Source organism: Podarcis liolepis (assembly GCF_965112155.1).
Source record: "Podarcis liolepis genome assembly, chromosome: 6".
NCBI classification, from domain to species: Eukaryota; Metazoa; Chordata; class Lepidosauria; order Squamata; family Lacertidae; genus Podarcis; species Podarcis liolepis.
The window spans coordinates 30,147,766-30,171,604 of record NC_139559.1 but is presented as its reverse complement, the minus strand read 5'-3'; the positions used below and the strand labels follow the sequence as shown (position 1 = coordinate 30,171,604).

At 43.1% G+C, this 23,839-nt stretch overlaps 1 protein-coding gene and 1 long non-coding RNA gene across 11 annotated transcripts in view; one reads left to right on the top strand and one right to left on the bottom strand.

The window, feature by feature from the left end:
• LOC310709159 overlaps positions 1–23,839 on the bottom strand; it is a 105,284-nt gene that overhangs the window by 47,504 nt on the left and 33,941 nt on the right. The gene's annotated exons all lie outside the window — the stretch shown is intronic.
• The window catches only part of TOX2 (TOX high mobility group box family member 2), a 260,964-nt gene that overhangs the window by 217,774 nt on the left and 19,351 nt on the right, over positions 1–23,839 (top strand). For all 10 annotated transcript variants that reach the window (XR_014527291.1, XM_083508113.1, XM_083508109.1 and 7 more), the window contains one exon: positions 7,047–7,274. Coding sequence is in view for 9 of the 10 variants with exons in the window: in XM_083508113.1 (XP_083364239.1) it covers positions 7,047–7,274 (228 nt within the window). In the remaining variant the exon portion in view is untranslated. The remainder of the gene's footprint in view (positions 1–7,046; positions 7,275–23,839) is intronic.

Genomic DNA, 23,839 nt, shown 5'->3' with positions numbered 1-23,839 from the left:
AAGAAAGAGAACAAATGATTCTCTTTTTTTCTTTGCTCCCCTTCTTTTTCTCCTACAACTCATCTCCCCACAACTCAACCCATGATTTCAGAAGGGCCCACACTTGTTCCAAATATTCCTGACCCTGATAATTCTGGCTTCTTCTTTTCTTGGAATGCAGCTTTCTCTTAGACCCAAATCTTCTTACTTTTCTCTCCCCTTTTATTTTCTACAGATACAATTAAAAGCAATATACATCTAGATTTTTGTAAAGTAAAACGTCAACATTAACTGAACCCCCTCCCTAATAATAGGGTGAAACTTTCACTTTTAAGAAACCAATCCAGTTTCTTTCTTTCGATTAATAGCATTGTGGGTGGGATGGAGGAAAGAGGGCGAGAACTCTTGCGTCTTGTTACTAGTGGGCAGCTGTCCATTTGACGAATGCCAGCACATTAAAAATGAGCTTAATGGCCAGTCAGGACTGGGTGAGCGGAGAACATTATTATTCCTGCCCTTCCCACTTTTCTCGGACTGTTCCCAATAAACATGAATTCTTTTACACTCGGCAGGTTTCAAGCACTTTTGGCAGTAGTACTTGCAAAAACCACCCTTGCAGAAGTTTCTCCTGTTGGCTGAGTGACTGACAGACTGACATACTGGATTACTCCCCCCTCCCTTTAATGGTTTGGTATTCAGATTTCATTGCGTCCTAACTTTTGAGAGTGATTTTTTGCCTTCCTTTTTTCAAATTGCATATTCTTGCTAAAGTTTATATCCACTGTACGTAGCAGAGTTGTTGAAGTGCGTAAAGTACCTGCCATCGAGGTGTCAGAAGCAGTTATGAATCCAGCTTCATTCAGAGAAGCCTGTCTGCCCTTTGAGAGTAGGCTCTGCCTTCTTGCGTGTGTGGTTTTAGGTTGCATTGTGTGCTTAGTAGTTGACTCCAAATGCATCATTTGACTTTACTCTGTTATTTTTCTAGGGAAGTGGGGATTGTGTTGCTGTGTGGTCTTGGTGTTTAGTTACCTATCCATTATTCAAGCATATATCTATCTCTATCTCTATCTAATCTATATCTATATCTATCTGCAGATCTCTCTCTCACACACAAAGTAACAAACTTTATCCAAGGAAACCTGTGTCTAAAAGGGCAACGCAGCCAACTAGTACAGGGACATGGGTTAAACCACAGAGCCTAGGGCTTGCTGATCAGAAGGTCGGCGGTTCGAATCCCCACGACGGGGTGAGCTCCCGTTGCTTGGTCCCTGCTCCTGCTGACCTAGCAGTTCGAAAGCACATCAAAGTGCAAGTAGATGAATAGGTACCACTCTGGCGGAAAGGTAAACGGCATTTCTGTGTGCAGCTCTGGTTCACCAGAAGTGGCTTAGTCATGCTGGCCACATGACCCGGAAGCTGTATGCCGGCTCCCTCAGCCAATAAAGCGAGATGAGCACCGCAACCCCAGAGTCGTCCATGACTGGACCTAACGGTCAGGGGTCCCTTTACCTTTTGTATTATATACATGATTTGGTTGTGGATGTACATTTGCGTCAAGGGCCAGAGATAGGTTGCCCCTCTAGTAAGTAGAGTGCTGTTGTGCTCAGGTCTTGCTTTTGGACTTCTCATAGGCAACTGGTTGCCCACTGTAAGAATAGGATGCTAGATTAGATGGGTCGTTGACCTGACCCAGCAGCACTCTTCCCGTGTTCTTATGGTGACAGCACAGATTAATAACGATCTGCACTAGAACTCATTGGTTCCTTTATTTATCATAGAATTGTAGAGTTGGAAGGAACCCCGGGGGTCATCTAGAACTAATCAGTGGTTCCACATGTGCAAAGACTGTTCCCACCCACCCCCAGCATTATCCCTTCCACAAGCTAGCTGGAAAAAAAATAAGCACAAGGCAATAAAGTTATTTGATCTATTTGATTTTTAAGTCACTCTTTCACCCAGCTGAGAGCCCAGAGCCATGTGTAGCATAATTAGACCATCAGCTTAAATTCTATTTAAAATGGAAAGCATGGGATTATGGTACTCTAGTTCTACCTGTGCAGCTACTGGGTCCCAGGGCACTTCATTCCCAAAGGCCTAGGTGAATAAATAAGTCTCTCACTAGATTCTAAAGGCCAGCAATGGCAATTGTATGTCTCCAAGGAGGGAGTTCCAATACCTGGAGGCATAATCTATACAGAACTATACAGCCAGCTGCAGAATACTTTAAATGATGTGATCAGGGCAAGCTACATGTTAAACTTGTAAAGTGACTTGGCATAAAGGTGGTATATAAATGATGTCAATCAAACTGCCTGAGGACCAACCATAATGTAGGTACTCTGCTCCGACCTCTGCGACCAGTGATTTCCTCTATGATTCTTTCCCCTCTCCTTTTGTTTTCTCTTTTGGATTTTCATGGTAAGGGGTACGGATGGTTTATTTTAAAAAGTATCGCTGCAAGCTTGTATATTGTCCATCATCAGTAAGAAATAATAATCCTCCCTCTAAGTGATATGGGGATGGGATGATTGGATCAAACAATTTCCATCCCATGCTTGTTTCACATGTTCATAGAACTGGCACCATCTTGCCTGTTTGTGAGCAGACCTTTTAGGATAATCCACCCAGTTCTGCAAAAACTAAAGTGCTTACAAGGTGGTCCAAGGGCTGTCTCTTTCATTCTTAAGATTTTACAGCTGCTTGCAGCAGCTAATACCTCCCCTGTGGCTGCACAGTTTTCTTTTCCTAAGTGTATAAAAATACTTCCAGGAAGCCACTGTACATCACAATACACTTTCCTTTCCTGGGGAATTGTACAAAGTAAAAGATGGCTTCCCCCATGTACCTTGCAGTAGTGGTGGGCATCTCTTTCGATTTCTTTTCTTTTCTTGATGGAGTTACAAGGTTGATGGATCAAGGGAATGCTGTGGACATAGTATATTTTGATACACTATGATATTCTTGCAAGGAAGCTGGTAAAATATGAGTTGAATGAGGCCACTGTTAGGTGGATTTGTAGCTGGTTGACTGACCAAACCCAAAGAGTACTCATTCATGGTTCTTCGTCATCCTGGGGAACAGTGTCAAGTGGGGTGCCATGAGGTTCTCCTAGGCCCATTGTCATTCAAAATATTTATAAATGCCTTGGATGAAGGAATTGAGAGGGTGCTCATCCAATTTGCAGATGACACCAAACTGGGAGGGATAGCTAATGCTGCAGAAGACAGAATCAGAATTCAAAATGACCTTAATAAATTGGAGAACTGGGCTCAAACTAACAAAATTAATTTCAGTAGGGACAAATGTAAGGTTCTGTATTTAGACACAACAGAGAACAGGCCCCTTTCCCTCATGTGCTAGTGTTGTTGTTTGGCAGGGAATATTTATATGGTTGCTCATTTAAAAATGGTGCCCACACCCCTGCAGTCTGACATAGCACAGTGCAGTTTTACCCCTTCAGGATTCTATCACCTCCTCCTGCTGTATTCCTGGACCTTATAAAAAGGACTGTCTGATGGTGAAAATTTCAGTGATCTCAAAGCTGGACTTGATGTGTCTGGGAAAAAGAAAAGGGAAAGATGTTTAAACTTCTGTCAGTAGGCTATGGTGAAATGTATGAACTGTTGAATGAACCTGCAGTGATTTGGAAATGACTACAGAGATCACAGGCAGAAAAAGAGTGAGAGGGGTTGGTTAGTGAGAGAAACTTGAAACTCCCCAGGGAGATGTTTTGCCAGAATCGCTGAGGGAGATTACAGGTCCGTGGGGGAAAGCAGAGCAGAAGAATCTGATATTTCTTGCAAACGTTGTTGCTTTTGATCTTTAGCCTTGACGTTCGCAACAGAGAATGAAGGAAAGCATTGCTACACCCACACAGAAAGCAGTTTTGACATTTGTAAATCTCGGCAACATAGAGACAAGTGAAAGAAACTGCAGAGTGATGCTGGAGAACAGGGAAGGTTAAAGTTCAGTGCCAAGGCATAGTTGGAATAGAACTCTTTGACTGCCACTTAGAAAGGAGAAATGAAAGGGCCTCTCTCCCTCTCTTTTGCTCACACACGCAAACACACCCCTTATTCACAGAGTGTCGGTGCAAGTTCTCAGCCCACAGGCTGTGAAGAGTCCTAACATAGCTGATGCAGGGAGCCATGTAAACAGAGCCTGGGCTTCACTGTGGGGAGGACATGCTCAACTAACCTAATCATTACTGTCTCTGGAGAAGTGACAATATGAGCAGCAAAGAGTGCAGCAAACCCATTAATCAGACTTTGAGGAGGGCTTTGATACGATATACAGCTCTAAAAAATGTGAGCAAGGTTAACAGTACAATATGAATTATTATTATTTATTCCTACAGCAGTTTCAGTGTCCAAGATGTTCACTGCAGAATAATGCAGGCAACAAAGACAGGCCCCTGCCTGCAAATCAATGGCAAGATCAAGGCAGGGGCCCGGCAAAAGAGGCAGGTTAGATTTGAGGGGAGATTACTGAGCATTTTCTCCCAAAATGTCCACACCATTACCTAATGGGAAAGACCACAACTTGGTGATAAGAGTGCACACTCTGCATACAGGATGCCCAACATCTCCAAAAAGGGCTGGGAATGATTCGTGCCTAAAAACTCTGAAGAGTTTCTGCCAGTCAGTGTAGACAATATTGAACTAGATAGACCAATGGTCTGACTTGGTATATGGCAGTTCCTACAATGCCACAAAAGTCTGCCATTCCCTGGCTTGGAATGTGAACTTTACATCACTCAGGTTTCTTCCCCAGTTAGCACTGTAATATGAGCTGAAGATGACTCCCTTCTTCCCATGCCTCACTCACTCACCCACCCCCTTTAGCCATTCACTTACCTATGATTTCCCTTTTCCCTTACTTGGTTGCTGTGGCAGCAGGTTGCTCTTCCTTTCCCCCTTCTTGGATGCACATTTACCACTTGATGACTGCCCCACTCTGGGCGGCTTCCAACAAAATATTAAAATACATTGGTCTGTTAAACATTAAAAGCTTCCCTAAACAGGGCTGCCTTCAGATGTCTTCTAAAAGTCTGGTAGTTGTTCTTCTCTTTGACATCTGGTGGGAGGGTGTTCCACAGGGCGGGTGCCACTACCGAGAAGGCCCTCTGCCTGGTTCCCTGTAGCTTGGCTTCTCTCAGTGAGGGAACCACCAGAAGGACCTCAGCACTGGACCTCAGTGTCTGGGCAGAACAATGGGGGTGGAGACACTCCTTCAGGTATACTGGACCGAGGCCGTTTAGGGCTTTAAAGGTCATCACCAACACTTTCAATTGTGCTTGGAAACGCACTGGAAGCCAATGTAGATCTTTCAAGACTGGTGTTATATGGTCTTGGCGGCCACTCCCAGTCACCAGTCTAGCTGCCACATTCTGGATTAGTTGTAGTTTCCAGGTCTTCTTCAAAGGTAGCTCCACATAGAGTGCATTGCAGTAATCCAAGTGAGAGATAACGAGAGCATACACCACTCTGGCGAGACAGTCCGCGGGCAGATAGGGTCTCAGCCTGCGTACCAGATGGAGCTGGTAAACAGCTGCCCTGGACACAGAATTGACCTGTGCCTCCATGGACAGCTGTGAGTCCAAAATGACTCCCAGGCTGCGCACCTGGTCCTTCAGGGGCACGGTTACCCCATTCAGGACCAGGGAGTCCTCCACACCTGCCTGCCTCCTGTCCCCCCAAAACAGTACTTCTGATTTGTCAGGATTCAACCTCAATCTGTTAGCCGCCATCCATCCTCCAACCACCTCCAGACACTCACACAGTACCTTCACCACCTTCACTGGTTCTGATTTGAAAGAGAGGTAGAGCTGGGTATGATCCGCATACTGATGAACACCCAGCCCAAACCCCCTGATGATTTCTCCCAGCGGCTGCATGTAGATGTTGAAAAGCATGGGGGACAGGACAGAACCCTGAGGCACCCCACAAGTGAGAGCCCAGGGGACTGAACACTCATCCCCCCCCACCACTTTCTGAACACAATCCAGGAGGAAGGAGCGGAACCACTGTATGACAGTGCCCCCAGCTCCCAGCCCCTCTAGATGGTCCAGAAGGATGTTATTGTTGATGGTATCAAAAGCTGCTGAGAGATCCAGCAGAACTAGGAAACAGCTCTCACCTTTATCCCTAACCCACTGGAGATCATTGACCAGTGCGACCAAGGCTGCTTCAGTCCCATGATGAGTCCTGAATCCTGACTGGAAGGGATCCAAATGGTCCACTTCTTCCAGCCATTAAATAATGGCTTTTGTATATGAATGAGCCATCCCTGACCAAACTGTTCAGAAAGAATGTTTACAGTAGCCCTTTTCAGATGTTCTGCATCTAAAGTCAAGTAAATGTATGAGAGGGGCAGTAGGGAAGAGCTAAATACCCACTCCTGTCATGGTTACCCTCCATGAATTGAAAAATGAACACCTGAAGTAGTAGGGAGCTTCCCCTGCTCATTGTTTCCTAGTTTTCCCAGGTTCTAAAACACATGGGGAGTTTCTCTGAGTACAGCAGACTCCCCACTTTAAAATGGTGACTGGGGGTTGGGGCTAGCTTTGTGGTCCCCACTGCCCTCCCATTTTTCCTAAAGTCAGCTGTAGGGCACCTGAAGAGGGATATTATTATCTTATGCTACATGAACCATAAGGACTTTCCAATGAAGCAAATTCATAAATCCAGCTGCTGCACAATAAATGAAATAATACACATGCATGTGTGAATCTATCCTTAGCATAACAACAAAAGTGGTGGCACTCAGAACTACTTGCAGTAGTTTATATAAAGATCAAGTATGGGACAGTAAAGATGTCAAAAATTCAGAATTGTGAATGGAGCATCTATAAAAGGAATCATAGGCCTTTCTTGACTTAGTGGCATCATACTTCCTTAAGAACGGAAGATCACAAGCAACTATACGGAAGGCTACTTATAAGGGTTCTTAGTTTTCTTGAGTCGTTGGCTACCTTCCCTATCATTCCAAGTTGTCTTGAATTTTTAATCTGAACCAGGACTGAACTGAATGGTGATAATTAACAATTCCGTCTTGACTTTTGACAGGTAACTGGAGAGAAGAGACCACTAACAGATTTGGGCAAAAAGCCCAAAAACCAAAAGAAGAAGAAAAAGAAGGATCCCAATGAACCCCAGAAGCCAGTGTCAGCTTATGCCCTGTTTTTCAGAGATACACAAGCCGCTATCAAAGGACAAAACCCCAATGCTACCTTTGGGGATGTATCAAAAATTGTTGCATCGATGTGGGACAGTTTAGGAGAAGAACAAAAACAGGTAAATTCCTTGTCCACCTTACCGCTGAAAGTTAGTATGTTTGTTTTTCTTGATGATGTCATGCTTTTCTTTTTCTTTTTTTGGAAAGAAAACATATCTGCACTGTTTTTCGTTCAATTTTGCTTTGTTCTATTTTATTATTTTATTTATTAAATTGGTATAACCGCCCTTCATCCGTAGGTCTCAGGGCGGTTCAATGCATAAAAATACAAGGCATTCTTTAACAATAAATTACCAATTTACCTTTTCTTCTTCAAAGCTGTGACTTCAACAAAAGCTTGCCTAAAAAAGAACTAAAACTCAGGGTATTGCAAACATCAGTAAATATAGTAAATATCCCTTATGCACCTAGTAGATCACAGCAGTCTGTGGGAGTGTTTCTCCTTCAAGTTTCGAAGACCTCTGATGCTCACCCCAGTAACTGCTACTGGAAGTGCAAAGATGAAGGGATGACTAGTGCAGAGAAACAGGCCCATCACCATCCACCTGCTTTGCAGTGAATAACTTCGTATCTATTCCATATTACTGTGTTGTGATTATCATCTAAATGTATTTTTCCTAGTTTTGCTTATTCGTAATTTTGAGAGGACATAAGCTATGGCAGGAGTAGCAGCATGGTACCTTCCAGCTGAACTACAGCTTCTCTCATCATCTCTGACTATTAGCCATACCAACAGGGGCTGATGAAAGTGGTAGTCCAACAACATCTAAAGGGCACCACATTGCCTATCCCTGAAGCTACTGTCTCTATGCACCAGTTGTGCTTAGGCTTTGAACAAGGCTAGAGAGTCTCAATATCTGAAAGTCAGATTATTCGAGAAATCTTCCACTCACCCGATGGATATGGGTAGCAGCATTTCTGGGCTGAAAATCTCTAATTGGTAATTTCATGCGTTTAGTTTCAGAGACCAACTGTCCTTAATGGCAACTTTTGTGCTCTCTGGTGGTTGCACTGAACTTAAGCCTGCCAAAAGAAAAAGAGCAGGCATACGAGACTCAAATACTTCCTGACAGTTTAGATCCTCCCACTGGAAGAGTTCCAGGTGGTTAGATCTACGAAAGGAGAAGCAGGTGGAGAAACCAATTTAAATTAAAATGTGTTCGAAAATGGTTCTGCATTTTATATTGTTTTGTGTAGGTGACAAGTACCATGAATATGTTTAACTTTAATGAGGCCAATGTCTTTCTTTTTTAATTCTGATGTAGTTTTCTAACTTTCTGCACTTTTATAGCTCACTTGAATGGAGCATTGATGATTACTCCGTTACTCTTTGCCTGTACAGATAATTATTTATGTAGAGCAGCGTAGGGCTAGCCTCCCCGCTTACTGATGCCTTGGCACTAGACCCTTTGATATAGTACTAGAAACTTGATAACCTTATAAACACCAGAGAGGACCTCATTTCAGGGGATAAATCCTTTATCAGATTCCTAATTGCAACCCCTTCCCATGGTCATATGAAATGCAAGTCAGCAAAACAGGAAAAGAGACTAAAGCAAAGCTCAGATTGTACCGGGTCTGGTGAATTTCTAAAATAATTATTGGATGTTTCATTCTTGAATGGGCTGGAAGGAAACGGGGTGGGGAAAATGTGACCTAGCAAAGGTTGTTGGACTGTGACTTCCATTAGCAGCACACACCCCCCCCCCCCCATTTTCAGAGTTGTAGTCCAACAACTTATAGAGGACCACAGAGTCCCATGCCATCTGCTGGCGGGAGAGATTGAGCATAGTTCAAGGAAAAGTGGTTTTTGAAGAGTAAGAAAGCATAAAAGGCTACATGAAAGCAGATACCTTTTACCTGCTTCGAAACAATTTTAAAAAGCTGTAAAAGCTGCTTCAGACATGGCAGATGGTAGTTACTAAGCATTTCAGAGGCACAGTCTAAGTCCCTAAAACAATCTTACGTGCATGTTTTACAGTAGCACATGTAAAAGTTATGAACGTATTGTATATATTCCCTCTTTTAGTCTGTCTTGTTTCTTTTGCTAAAGTCATATGGAGCTATATACTCCGTGGCCATATTTCTGCAGTGAGGTTGATCTCTGCTTTTGGCACACTGAGATCTGGATTGTGTTGAAGGAATAATAGATTAGTTCCTGGGTGGCTTTGCTTTTGATTTGTCTGGGATTAGCATTTGACATTTGATCCCTTCATCCTATCCCTAATTCAACATTATTCCCTCCACACAATTAAGTTCACATGGAAAGAGTGGTGCTGTACGCACTGTCCCCAGGCAAGGTATAGCTCACCACCATCCTGTCCATGCATTTTGTGCTTGTCCACAAAAGAAACCCTTCTAAGCATGCATGTGCTCTCTCCATAAAGCCATAGAATTGTTTTTCTGTTGTGACCCACCCTGGGATCTTTGGATGAGAGGTGGCATACAAAAATAATAATTAGAAAATGGAGTTGGAAGGGACCCCAGGGGTCATGTAGTCCAACCCCCTGCAATGCAAGAATCAGAACTATGTAATCTCTGACATACGCTTTAAAACCTCCAGTGAACAAGAGTCAGCCATCTTCTGCAGTAGTCCATTCCACTGCCCAACAGCTCTTACTGTTACAGTGGTACCTCGGGTTACATACCCTTCAGGTTACATACGCTTCAGGTTACACATTTCCGCTAACCCAGAAATAGTGCTTCCGGTTAAGAACTTTGCTTCAGAATAAGAACAGAAATTGGGCTCCGACGGCGCGGCAGCAGCAGGAGGCCCCATTAGCTAAAGTGGTGCTTCAGGTTAAGAACAGTTTCAGGTTAAGTACAGACCTCCGGAACGAATTAAGTACTTAACCCAAGGTACCACTTAACAATGTTCTTAGTAATGTTTAGTTAGAATCTCCTTTCTTATACAGTGGTACCTCTGGTTATGTACTTAACCAGAGCTTCAGCCTGGCACCTCCCAACCCCTTTGCATTTTTGTGGAGAGGGGATTATTGGTAGGGCTGGGAGTCATAGTGTTTGCCTGCAATTCCTTAGTCACTGGAAATGCACACAGCCCTTGCTGGAGTGGCAAGGGATGCTGATGACTAGTGGGAGGTGGGCAATCTCCTTATTTTCATGGGATGTCTCCCTGAGATCACTCTTCCAGGAGTTTGTTTGATCTTCTTCATCTCATGCTGGGAATCAGAGCAGTCACTGGCTTGCTTTGTTTTGTCCAAGGCCTGATTCTCACAACCATGTCCATCATATGGTAACATGCAATAACCACACAGCTCAACTGATCACAGCATAGGTTGTGCTTTGCATGCAGAAGATCCCAGGTTCAGTCCCCACATCTCCAGTTAAAAGGAGCCAGAGGCAGTGTGTTGTAGAATTTGGAGCATTGGTCATAGACCTCTGTTCCTGTAACTGCTCTTGCCCTGAAGCTTATTGGGTAACCTGGGGCCTTTATTCAACCAAACCTACCTTGCGTGAATGTTATTAGGATAAAAGCAGGACATTTATGTCACCCTGAGCTCTGTGGAGGAAGGGTGGGATAAAATGTGATAAAATAGTAACAAAGATGGAAGACCTGAGACCTTTGAGAGCTACTGCCAGTAGATGATAGTGCCATACATGGGCCAGTGGTCTGGCTCAGTATGAAGTAGCTTTTCATGCAGCTGTCAATCAGTTTCTTGCCATGTGAGCAGAGAACTTGCCACCTGGGTAAACCCAACCTCAGCTGATCAGGCGAACTGGCTTCCTTATAAGTGAAGAGACCTTGAACTATTATCCTTTGTTTAGGAAGGCTTGATATAAAACAGTTTTAAGAACTTCCTTTGGAAGCAGCTGATTTCAGCAACTGGCTTCCTGCTTTTATAAATTTATTTTGAGATTTATTTGTTTGTAGTTTAATCACTACAAGTTTAATCACCCGAGCAATCTTTGCAGATTAATTGCTAATTTATTGTACCTAGTTTGCTGGATTAGCAGTCGTAGAAATTCTGCTTAATTGTCATGAAGATAGAAAAAGACAAGTGGTCAGGAACCCAGGACTTGGAACACAGAAGCCTAGAATTGGTGTCTTTGTCGAGTCATGCATATTGGATGACAGCTGATTTTTCATCAGCACAGTTTCGTTTGGCATGGCAGTCCCTTAAGCAGCCCCCTATAAATTTCACTCTGCAGTGCACTCTTCACACTCTTCACTGTCTACAGGCTAACAAAGGGAAAGTCCATAGAGTTCTCTCTTTCCTCTCGCAGCCATGATTAGTCTACAACTTGGCAAGCCAGGGCGCCTAATATTTCCCTACAGCTGGCTGGGTGTTAGAAACGTATTATTTTGATGTGCACTAAACCAGGCACTGCTACAAACTGTTCAGTACACAGAGGGTTAAGTTTTTTGCGGGCTGCTAAATGGCTGCATACACTTGAAGTATCAAAGCCAGAGAGGTTTATGTGCTTTGGAACAGGTGCTGCTGCTCCCACAAAGCAAATTTACTTTCCTCCCAGTGACGAAGTAAATAAAGTGAAGCTGGCTTCATTTTCATGGCAGCTTTATTATTTTGGTTTAGTTCTTGCTCACATTTATGACAAAGCAAACCTAGAGAGGAAAACCTCATCTTTTTTTCTAATGCAAAGGAGTGTGTGTAAAATAACAATAATAACACAGGGCTGCTGTGTTCAGTGTAGATGCTGCTGCCTTTTGTCTTCCTTTTTGCCAAAATTGTCTCTCCAATATTTTTGTTTGTCAATTGTGCCTTCTGTCATAGCGTTCCTTTTTCTTCTTCTCTTCCCAGCCTCTTCACAATGAATCTTCATTTTCTCGCTGACACACTTATATCTAAATTCCTCATTTCCTGCCTTTTTTTATTTATATCTGTTGCTTGGTGATTTGATCATGCTGTGGAATACAGGATTAGCAATCTCCCCGTCCTTGGGTTTTCAACAAGGACACCTGTTCTGCAAGTTGCACAATTTCCTCCCTTGCCTTAACCCTTTCAAGCATTAGTCTTACTCTGCACAAATGGGGACGGGGGAGGGGGGAGCTCCCAACTTTGAACGCCTTCACTACTCTGCCTCTGTGCTTTTGAGTACATTATAATCTTCATTCTTTACCAGCTGGCATAGCCTTTCCTAAGAGGCTTACACAGGAATCTAAAGGATGTGCCAGTGAAGAAAAAAATAATAATAATTATTATATTACTCTTTGAACCTTGCAGATAGTTTAGCAGCTGTTCCTGTAGAGATAGTTTGTATTTGACTAAAAAATAAAATGCTAATTCAGCTGTTATCATCCAGCGAAGTACCTGCCCCAAGTAATCTGCTTTCAGCTCCCTGCTTCCTCTTTAAGAGCTCACAGAATGCCTTGCCACAATGTGTATTTTCTCTGCCTTAAAACAAATCTCTCCCTAAATTCGCAATGATACCAAGTAGACTGATTTGACATTAGCTGTAGCAGATCTTAATTCTAGATTGAAATAAAGTCATCTAATCAGACAAAGACGACTCTGCCCTACTCTGGACAAGAAATAGGGGTTTATTTTACTTTATTTATTTATTTTAGTGCCAACTGTCGTAAGCAGAAATCAAGAGGCTTAAAACTGGTTAACAGTAGCACCATCTAGAGGAACTGGGACTGTCCAAATCTGTTCCAAGGTGTCTTGACTAGCTTGGCTTCAGCTTACAGCAATGACCACAGCTCTGTCCACCATTATATACGGGTATATTTCACTGAAATTGGATAGATGATGACAATATCTGCTAACCCAAGCCTTAAGATCTCCTGGTGGTCATTTAATTACAGTGGTGCCCCGCAAGACGAATGCCTCGCAAGAAAAAAAACTCGCTAGACGAAAGGTTTTTCCGTTCGCGATTTGCCTCGCAAGACGAATTTCCCCTATGGGCTTGCTTCGCAAGACGAAAACGTCTCGCGACTTTTTTTCTTTGACTAAAAACAAAGACATGTTTTGTTTATAAAGTTAATTTATTTTCCCTTAAATTTTCGAACTGCTCTTTACAGTATGTGTGACTTTAAAGAGCAGTTAATAAACTGTTGTTGTACCAAATTTGGCTTTGTTTTGACTTTTTTTGACCATAGGAACGCATTAATTGATTTTCAATGCATTCCTATGGGATTTCGTGCTTCGCAAGACGAAAAATTCGTTAGACGACAAAAATTGCGGAACGAATTAATTTCGTCTTGCGGGGCACCACTGTACTTATCAACTTTTTAAGTCTCTGATAATTCTGAGGTTTCTGCCTACAGTTCTCACCCTCTCCTAATATTACTTCCTATATATGCAAAAAAATAGGAACAAATGTCTGTTAGCCCAGCTTTTCTTTAATAACTGGAGCTGTCCCCAAGTCTTTGCCTGCCTATTTCTTATATTTGGCAACACCTAGATGTGATGATTTGATTCTCCTTAATGCTTTTCACTAAGTGACAGGCACATCTTGCTTTGACACCTTTTCCCCTAAAGGCTCCGAGCTATTTATCTGTATTGATGGAGCCGACCATTTCTGACTATTTCATTTTTCTCCTTTAATGTGAACCAACTCACTCCGACTGTGTACCCTGACACTGAACTTCCAATTGTTCATCACTGCTCATCCTGCATCACTTACATGAGATTATTAAAACTCCAGGGCATTTACACTTTATGCTCCCCCCCTCCAATATATGATCTATCTAGTTAACTCTTTTAACTTCTGTGAAAAACAGAAAACCACCATTACTGTAAATGGTGAGGGCAGGGGAAATGTTTAGCTTCTGCCTCCATTCTGGCCATGCAGCAAGCACATCATGGCTCAGTTTGGACATAATGCTCAACCATATGTTAGCACTTTAAAGATGAGCTTGCACATGCCTTGTGCTTGCAAGCTCTCTCCTCTTCCCCACATATGCAAGGGGGAGACCAGTAGCTTTAGAATTAACCACAGTCTTCTGTGACATCTGAACTACGTAAACTGTGATTTGTTGCAAGTATCATGATTTTGAAACGACCTAAGATTGAACTGTGGTTTGAGATTCCCCTCTGTTAACAAATCAGAGTTAGTTTACAACTTGATGTCACCTCATCCCATGTTCCTAGATCCAAGTTTGTTGAGGCAATACAAATGTGGAGATTGGGAGGGTCGTTTCTGGGTGAAAATTGGCAGGAAATGTGAGGGATAGTTATCCTTTTCCCTCTCCTAGCCAGGCCTATTTCCAGACTTTGTGCTTGAAGTCAGGGAGTTACTATGCCCCTGTATTAATGTTACAAGGCAAACAGAGGGTTGGGAGCCACTTATTTGCATTGAAATTAGCATTGCCATATGGATTTTGCCAGGATTTTGGATGTGCCACCTGGTTCCCAGTTTGATTTGATTTTCTTTTTAGCCCAGTGTATACCCTCAGAGAGCTGAAGATACAAATATAGTCCGCAGGCAATATTCTGCCCAACTGTGTAGTGAGAAACCAGCCTTCTCTTGCCCCCCATTGTTCTTTGCTAATGAAGAAGAGAAGAAGAAGAAGAGTTTGGATTTGATATCCCGCCTTTCACGCCCTTTAAGGAGTCTCAAAGCGGCTAACATTCTCCTTTCCCTTCCTCCCCCACAACAAACACTCTGTGAGGTGAGTGGGGCTGAGAGACTTCAAAGAAGTGTGACTGGCCCAAGGTCACCCAGCAGCTGCATGTGGAGGAGCGGAGACGCGAACCCGGTTCCCCAGATTACGAGACTACCACTCTTAACCACTACACCACACTGAAGAAAGTCACTACTGTGACTGACATGAAAGAGGAACAATGAGATCCTGGGCATACTCACAGAGGTAGAAGAACACTAAGTTACAAATTGTCCCTTGTAATGTCTGGAAATTGAATTTCCTGTTTCCTTTCAAAGCTTTTATTTTCTTCCCCTCCACCAGCTCTCACCTCTGCCCATATAAAACAGTGGTGAAATCCAAAACTTCATCATATGATTGCCAGCAACATGGCCCCCACCAATACCAAGCAAGGGCAGCATCAGAAATGTTTCTTGAACATTTTCTGTGCTTCCAGCTGTGTCCTATAATACTAAACTAGGAATAGAGGGAACTGGGGTCTGTGCATATGTCATACAGGGTTGAAATGACACCATCAATGGATGGGTGCACAAGGGAGTAATGGAGTACGCACAGTGGAGGAGTGTGGCTCTCCAGATGTTGTTGGACTTCAACCGCCATCAGCCCCAGCCAGCACAGTGGTTGGGGATGATGTAAGTTGCAGTCCAACAACATCTGGAGAACCACAAGCTCCTCTTCTCTGTCCCAAAGGTTTCATTCAAAGGCACTGTATTTCCACCCTGCCCCTCTGCTCACTGCTTGTTATTCAAGACCTATAGTTTGTCCCGTTAAATGCAGCCATGGAGAATGTGAAGTTCTATAAATGGGAACTAAACGGGCAGGTGTTTTCCCCATTGCACCTCAAATGGGAAATTACTGGGGGAAGATACCTAAGAGAAATGCTTGCACATTTATTACTTTTTAAAAAGTGTTTCTTCCATTATTGTATAATAGCTGATTGAAAAGTATTGTTTGCGAGTTGTGACAGTACTCTTCCATTCATTTCCAGGCTACTTCTCCCAAGGCTCTGGTACTACTGGGCTTATCCCAGAAATATCCTTAAACCATTCTGCGTATCTTGTCAATCACCACATTCTGCAGTTGTGCCTTTAGGTATGCTTACTGACAGCTAGTTTTATTTAAATGATAACTTCAGAGTGGTTCCCATTTACAAGATACCACTCATTTTTACATTTGCAAGCCTCAAATTTATTACTTCTAGCTCGAAGTAGCCTGGAGCAATGCAAGGCCATTTAATTATGCTGATACTGCTTTTCTTGATAGGTTTTCCCCTATTGCTGCAAAAGATATGGCCATTGCTACTGAAAACGTCCATAACCCAATGGTAGACAGCATGCTGTGCATGTAGAAGATCCCAGTCTCAGTCCTGGGCATCTGCGGGTAGAGCTGGGAAATGGTCCCCTCTGAAACCACTGCTTAAAACTTACACAAGAGCCCATTACTCACGCTCAGGGAGGTACCATAACTCAGGACCCAGAAGGTTCAGCACCTGGTATCTCTAGTTAATAAAAGGGTCAGGTAGCAAGTGATACAAAATACTTCTGCCTGAGCCTAGAGAGTTTCTGCCGATCAGAAATTCCAATACTGAGCTAGTGGGACAAATAATCTGACGCAGTATAAGGTGATTTCCTATTTCTCTTTAGGGCAAGGCCTGCAGCTCAGTGGTCGAATGTGTGCTTTACATGCTGAAGACCCCAGATTCAGTCTCTCATTTTGGGCTGGTTGAGCCCCCTGTCTGATTGTTTGTTGCTGTGTTCATATAAACTGAACAGGGTTCATCCAAATAAGCACTTCGCTTCTGTATTGTTTGGACTTGAGTGACTCCCTTATATACACTTCCACCAGCGAGAACCCAGAGTACGCCTCAGTTTTCTGTGTAGATGAACTCCAGAGGAATATGCATGTTAGCAGAAAGAGCATACCTCTATGAATCCTACATCATGCATGCTATAGCGTCATGGCTAAGAGACTGGAGCTTGTATCCAGTGTAGGGCTAAGTAACTGTCCCATCCATGCAAATATTTCCACTTGTGCAACTGGACTCCCCCTGCTTTTCCTGCACGTGTTCTGCAGCCCTCCCCAAATCTGCTCCTGAGACTTGGGGGGAAAGCCAGAACAAGTTTAGGGAGTACATGGGGGCAGGGGGAAGGAATAGGGGGAAGTCCTGTTGTCCAAGTGCGCTCTTTGCATTCATGGGATGATACAGATGTTCATCATGATTAGCAATTGCCTGTAAAAGCTAAATTCACAATTGAGCGGTTAGTCTCTAAGGATCCACCGCACTTCTTTTGACTTCTACTTAGAGGTGGAAGAGCTTCTGCTTTGTTCAACATTAGCATGAGTTCACTCTTCTTTGAATATCTCTAAGGATAATTAAATGCTGTTACTTCCTCTTCAGTTTGATCCTCCTTTCTCTCTTGGAACAAACTAAGGTTCTGAATTGTCCCTTGTGTGCAGAATGCTAGAAGGAGAAATGTCTGGAAGTTTACTTCCTTATCCAGCATCCCTGGTTCCGGCAGTATCTCTCCACCACTGCCTGTGGTACTCTGCCACGACGAGGTTAAAGAGGAGAGTCACGTTTATTTATTTCATGAATGTCTCACTTCCCATGAGGCATTCCAGAGCTATTTAAAATATAGGAAGAGCATATTAGAATCATAAAATTATAGAGCTGGAAGGGACCCCCAGGGTCATCTAGTCCAGCCCCCTGCAATGCAGCAAACTCTTTACCCTATCCAATTTGAAACTGGACCAGACCCTGTTTAGCTTTGCAAATGTGCAAGCAGTTTTTTTACTGCACCACTAAAACGGTTACATATGTAAACACAGTTAAAACAATTCCATATGCAGTAATTTATATATATTACATGGTGTGTGTGTTTATAACAAGTAATTTGGGGAGAGAGCAGCTTGCTTTCTGAAACTGTTTGTGGGCAGGAACAACCAAGCCTGAGGTCAAGAAAAGCTACCACTACATTTATCATAGAGGTGGAGCACCTCCTTTAGCCTAAGGGTCACTGTCTTTTCTGGACAACCTTTGGAGGGCCATATGTCACTGTTGCGGGGGGCCAGAGACAAAAGTGGGTGAAACAACAAATTAAATTTTACCTTTGTGCAGTGGGCTTGTTTCTGCAAACAGTTGCACATCCTCCTCTGTTCTCCATCCGGACAAGCAGAAATCACTACCAGAGTTCAAGGATGTGCTACAGCCAGGGGAAAGCATGGAAGGAGGGCATGAAGCAGGGCTGATGAAGGGAAGAGGGTGGATAAAATCCTGAGGGCCAGATAGAGAAGCTTGGAGCAACACCTTTGGCCCCATCTGCAGTCCAAACTAGGTAAAGGTAAAGGACCCCTGACAGTTAAGTCCAGTCGCAAACGATTCTGGGGTTGCGGCGCTCATCTCACTTCACTGGCCGAGGGAGCCTATGTTTGTCCGCAGTTTTTCCGGGTCATGTGGCCAGCATGACTGAGCCGCTTCTGGCGAAACCAGAGCAGTGCATGGAAATGCCGTTTACCTTCCCGTGGGAGCAGTACCTATTTATCTACTTGCACTTTGATGTGCTTTCAAACTGCTAGGTTGGCAGGAGCTGGGACTGAGCAACGGGAGCTCACCCCATCGCGGGGATTCGAACCACCAACCTTCTGATCGGCAAGCCCTAGGCTCAGTAGTTTAGACCACAGTGCCACCAGTGTCCAAACTAATCAAGACGTTAATGCATCTTTCCATTCAATGTGCAGGTTTTAAAAAATGCATGTGGCATGAGCTAAGAGCTGCTTATAATTATTGCGGCTTCAGCAAGCATGGATGGAACTTTTAAGAGGAGGGTTCTCACTTCCAGGTCACAACCCAGGAGGAAAGGATTAAATCCAACTTTCTGCACTTGCGGCAACCCTGATAGCTATTAGCTCTATCTATCCATCTGATGCTTCTTTTGCATCTTTTTAACACCTGCATGTTAAATGCGAAGATTTAATGATCACATCTAGTTTGGTCCTCAGTTCTCTTAATGACAATAATTAGCTTTTTGTTTTCAGTAGCTGATAGGTGATGATGGCAGGATTTATGTCCTGCCATACCTTATGTTCTGCCCTAATCCCTGTGATACAGGAGGAGAATTTTAACGTGAAAAGCCCAGTTTTCTTAGCATTCATTAGTTACACTATACAGCATTGCTCTATTTGAAACAAGCAGGCTGGAATCCAAAGTTTACCAATAACAGCTACTCCTGTCGTTCAGCATGTGCGCTTGACATAGAGCGGTTCTGTGGGCGTCAGCGGGGTTTGGAATAATTGTCTTGTCTAATTAACTGGTTATCAAAATGGAACATTTCATTATGGCACAATTACTAGTTGCTTTGCTAAGATACAGAGGCGTCAGGATTGCGACTCTGACATATGCTTCCATCAACTCTGATTTCTCCCTCCTCCCAATAATCAGTAACATATTTGCTCCCCTCTGCTCCTTCCCAACACCCACCCAGTCCCTTAATGACTAATGAATGCTCCAGCTGACGAATAGAAAAATAAACCCACAGGCATGGCAGATTATCTGGGGAAACATGCAGAATATTTATTTTTTTTAAAAAAAATAATCTTTAAATCTGATAAATGTCTGGAATTAATATCTCTGGGGGAATAGATGATTAAATTAGAAAGAAGGCTAGTTCAGTCAGTATTTAAATGAATCTCCTTGCAAAGCTCTTTTAACATGGATGGTTTTTAAGCAGCCCTGGTAGGAAGTGCTGTTCACATTTTGCCCTGGATTTTCAGGGTGTCAAGTGGGATTTTAGCCACACATTTCCCATTATTAGAGTCAATAAGATGCCACAATAAGTACAGTGGTGCCCCGCAAGATGAATGCCTCGCAAGACGAAAAACTTGCTAGACGAAAGGGTTTTGCGTTTTTTGAGCTGCTTCGCAAGACGAATTTCCCTATGGGCTTGCTTCGCAAGACGAAAACGTCTTGCAAGTTTGTTTCCTTTTTCTTAATACCGTTAATACAGTTGCGACTTGACTTCGAGGAGCAACTCATAGAACGCGGTGTGGTAGCCTTTTTTGAGGTTTTTGAAGACTTTGGTGATTTTTGAAGCTTTTCCAAAACTTTCCCAACACCGAGCTTCGCAAGACGAAAAATTCGCTAGACGGAAAAACTCGCGGAACGAATTAATTTCATCTTGCGAGGCACCACTGTACAGTTCCTAAACAGGGCCATAGGTAAATCATGTTAACACATACAAAGCAAGTAAGTTTTTCTGCAAGTAAAAGCTTGTCAGTCAGACAGTTGTTTTAAAAGGGCACACAGGTAGATGCTACGCTTTCATATACAGAAGTCAAATAAGCAAATTATCAGCTATGTCTTCAAGGCAAGGACGAGATATAATAGCATAAAGGGTTAAAACGATAAAAATATAAGCAATAACAATCTTATTTGTTAGAGTCTGCAATTCTAATATTAACAGAGAGGAAGGCAATAGAACTTGCAGTTGACTGGGGTTTAGTTTGACTTTGAAAGGAAATTTCACTTTTATCTACCAGACCGGGGGGGTGGGGGTGGGGGAGAAATGAAATGACCTGAAGTGGCAAAACTGTCTTATGCATTGTGTAATCAAAAAAGAAGTGTGGAATGTTAACTCTTAGAACAGGAATATTCATTGCTAGATTGTCAACAAAGTTTTTATTGTTTTATTTAACTGCGAAAGGTGGTGGGCCTGTTGTGGGAAAAATCCCACCCAACTGGCTTTTCAATCTGCATCTACACCCTCCACCTCTTTTTACGTCCTCAGCAGGTTGGGCAGGAAGGGGAAAAGCAGAAAGGGGAAAAGGTCCCCTGCAGAATTTTGTGCTCTAGCTCTTAACTGATTCATTCCAAGCCTTAAATATAGGTCCTCTGGACAACATTCAACATTTTCTTCAGTTGAGTGCATGGTAAAATCTAAACTATGTGCTGCATGTTGAATCATTTTTGTACTGTGCAGACTCATGTGGTATTCCAGTTTGAACTAACCATCTGGCTCCCAATCAATTACATTTAAATCAGTGTACCACAAAACCACAATGAGTGTGCCCTTTTGAGGATCCTGGAAAGAGGATATTTTGCAGCGTTATAAACAAAAAGCATGTTCTATTGGAACAGAAGGCAATCTTTTAATGGTTTGAAATGCAGACTCTGTATCCATTTGGACAACAAAGAAGAGAAACCGGAGAAGGTTTCTATCTATAGTTGAGTCCCCCCTTAACTTGCAGAAAAATAATGAGGGATCAAGCCAGCCTCGTAGCTGATGCCCACGCAGCACTTGCCAAAGACTAGGAGTGGGAGGTTGGATTGGGCTGAGCAGATGCTCAGCGGATGCCTTCCCCACCTTTGAGGTGATTGCTGGAAGCTGTGCTTGTCATAGAAAGCCTGCCAACCTCCTCCTTACCTATAATTCTTGCCATTAGTTGCCAGATAGATTAAGAAGGAATGGTAGGAGGGAAAGAGTGGGAGGTACGTGCACACATGCACAAAGGGGTGGGAGGGTAAACGTACCCCCTCCTCTCCATCCCTTCACAAGTTGCGCATGTGTTCATGTGTAATGATACTGTGTGTTCTTTTTGTGCATGACACTTGTATGCATTTGAGAACATACCGTGTGTGTGCATACACACACACACAAACATTTCTATTTTACTTTTTGTGATATGTGGAGTGTGCTGGTACAGTTGCAATCTTTTACCGAGCACATATATGCACAGCCCACTGTGAGTTATTGTGCATTCCCCCTTTTATTCTCTACTATAGTTACATGCCAAAGCAAGAGTCAAAACAGTATTATAAGAAAAGGCAAGGCCTGTCAGAATTGTGGAGTGAGGTTTAAAAGATATATTGACATTCATATTGACACTCATATTGAGGGGCTGTTCACGGTTAGCATTGTCAGATTCACCTGCTCACAAACATATGATTATGGTTGTTAGGAGTAAAATGTGAAGGCAAAGTGTCTTGTAGCCTTCAATACCAATTAAAAGAAAACAACAACAACACACATTCATTCAGTTCCATCCTGTTGGTGGGAGGAAGGAGGGAACAGGAGTGCTTGTGTATCCTGGAGTGAGATGAAGTCCTTCAAGAGAACTGAGCTTTCGCTTCTTGCTAGCTCCACCAATTAGCTTATATTTATAGCATTAAGTTCCAGTCCAGTCCAGGTAATCTGCCCGTAATAGAAATCCCAGAGCAGTGATCCTTGATATATTGGGGCCGCACCAATATCCCTTAACAGATGGTCTGCGCGGTTAATTCTAATAGTGCCACCCACCTTTTAAGGGATAGAGTTGGGACTGAATCTAGCCCTGCCTTTCTCCCTTTTTGCAATCCAGAATGGGATCTGTGTGTGTGTGTGTGTGTGTGTGTGTGTGTGTGTGTGTAAGTAATTGTGTACAAGGATCAATAGTTCAGGACTTTAATCAAAAAATTGTCAATTGAAGCTTAAGGCCCAAAGGCCTTGTTTGTCAAACAAAAGAGTTTTATATTACTTGAGTGAAAATTTTAAATGGAGACAGGAAGGGCATTCCTCTTGGATGGGAGCTGGTGCTTGAAGCCAATGGTACCACATGCCAGTGACCAAAATGCAGGTTGATGCCATGAGCAGGACTCTGCACACCTTTTCTTTTACGATGCTGCTGATAGTGGGACTTGTGGAAGACTCCCAGTGGCGTGCCAAAATTCAGTGTGTGCAGAGTTTTCATGACTGACTTGTGCACACAAACGGTAAACTTCCATATTTGCAAGAGGAGCCAGCCTCACCATGGACTTGGCTCAAGGAGAATGTGGTCAAAATCCCAAATATAATTCAGCTGCTAAGAGCAGCCTGGATGTAGTTATAAGGTCTAAAATTAGTAGCTAAAACCATATCACCTTCCATGGCAGGTTTATGACTCATAGCTCTATTTTTACTTTACAGATGGACACAGATTACAGAAACACTTTATTTATATCCGAAACAAAATGCATGTCTTTCAGTAGATCTGTAGATCAGGGCTTCAGTTTTACAAGCCCAGTTCTGTGCTACTGATTGAGTATTAAAGCATATATTTTTGCTGATACTATTTTGACAAAAGTTCTAGTCACACATTCCTTTAGTGCCTGCAGGGCAGCCTTGCCCCTGACTTTGCAGCCACTTCCTGGGAAAATGGAGAGTGGCTCACAATTTCCTGTAAAGGAAGTGAAATGGACAAGCTCCTGCTCATGGGTAGGGATTACATGCAATTGGGACACCTTGCTGACAACGATGCACATGGCATGCTTATTTCAGGACAGAGATGTGTCTTGGGGAATGAGGCTGAACAGTTGGCCTCACTTTACAGTGACTGCACAGTTCCCCTGCACACAAGAAAAGCATGACTAGAGCAAAAGGCATATTAATTTTATGGGACAGAAAATTCCAGTAATTCCATACTTTCCTTTTGCCAATCTTGGTTATTTCGGTCTCAGCACGGAGCAGATAAATGAGTAATTTTAGAGAAATCTAAGATATGCTTTAAAAACAGCTTCCATGGGATCTTCATTCATTTGGATAGACTTGAGCACCATATTCTGTGCCTGAACTAGGGATTTTGCTCTATATGTTTTAAAGGAGGCATTTGCAAGTGCAACATAAACATCTCACTTGCAATTTATTTGACTGTATGGAACACAAATGTCGCCCTCCCACTTCCTGTTTGCTTGAAGAAGAAAAGAGGACTCCCAGATAGGGCTGTGCATCAGATTCATCCAAGGCCCAAATCAAATAAGGCTGATTCAGGAAATCAGAGCATTGGTCGAGTCAGGTTGAGAGACCCCTAGGTCAACATGGCTCATTAGGCTTCTGAGATCAATGCAAAGCTTGAAGGGGAGGGGGCTTGATGGAGAAAGAAAAAGCAGGTATGGGGCAGGGAGGAGAACTCACAAAAGGGAGGGCAGCTGCATCTTCGTGGGAGAGGGGAATGGATGCTTTTCTCAGCCAGCCTCACCTTTCCACCAGACCTCTCCGTCTTTCTACCCCAGCTGGTTAGCAAAACGAT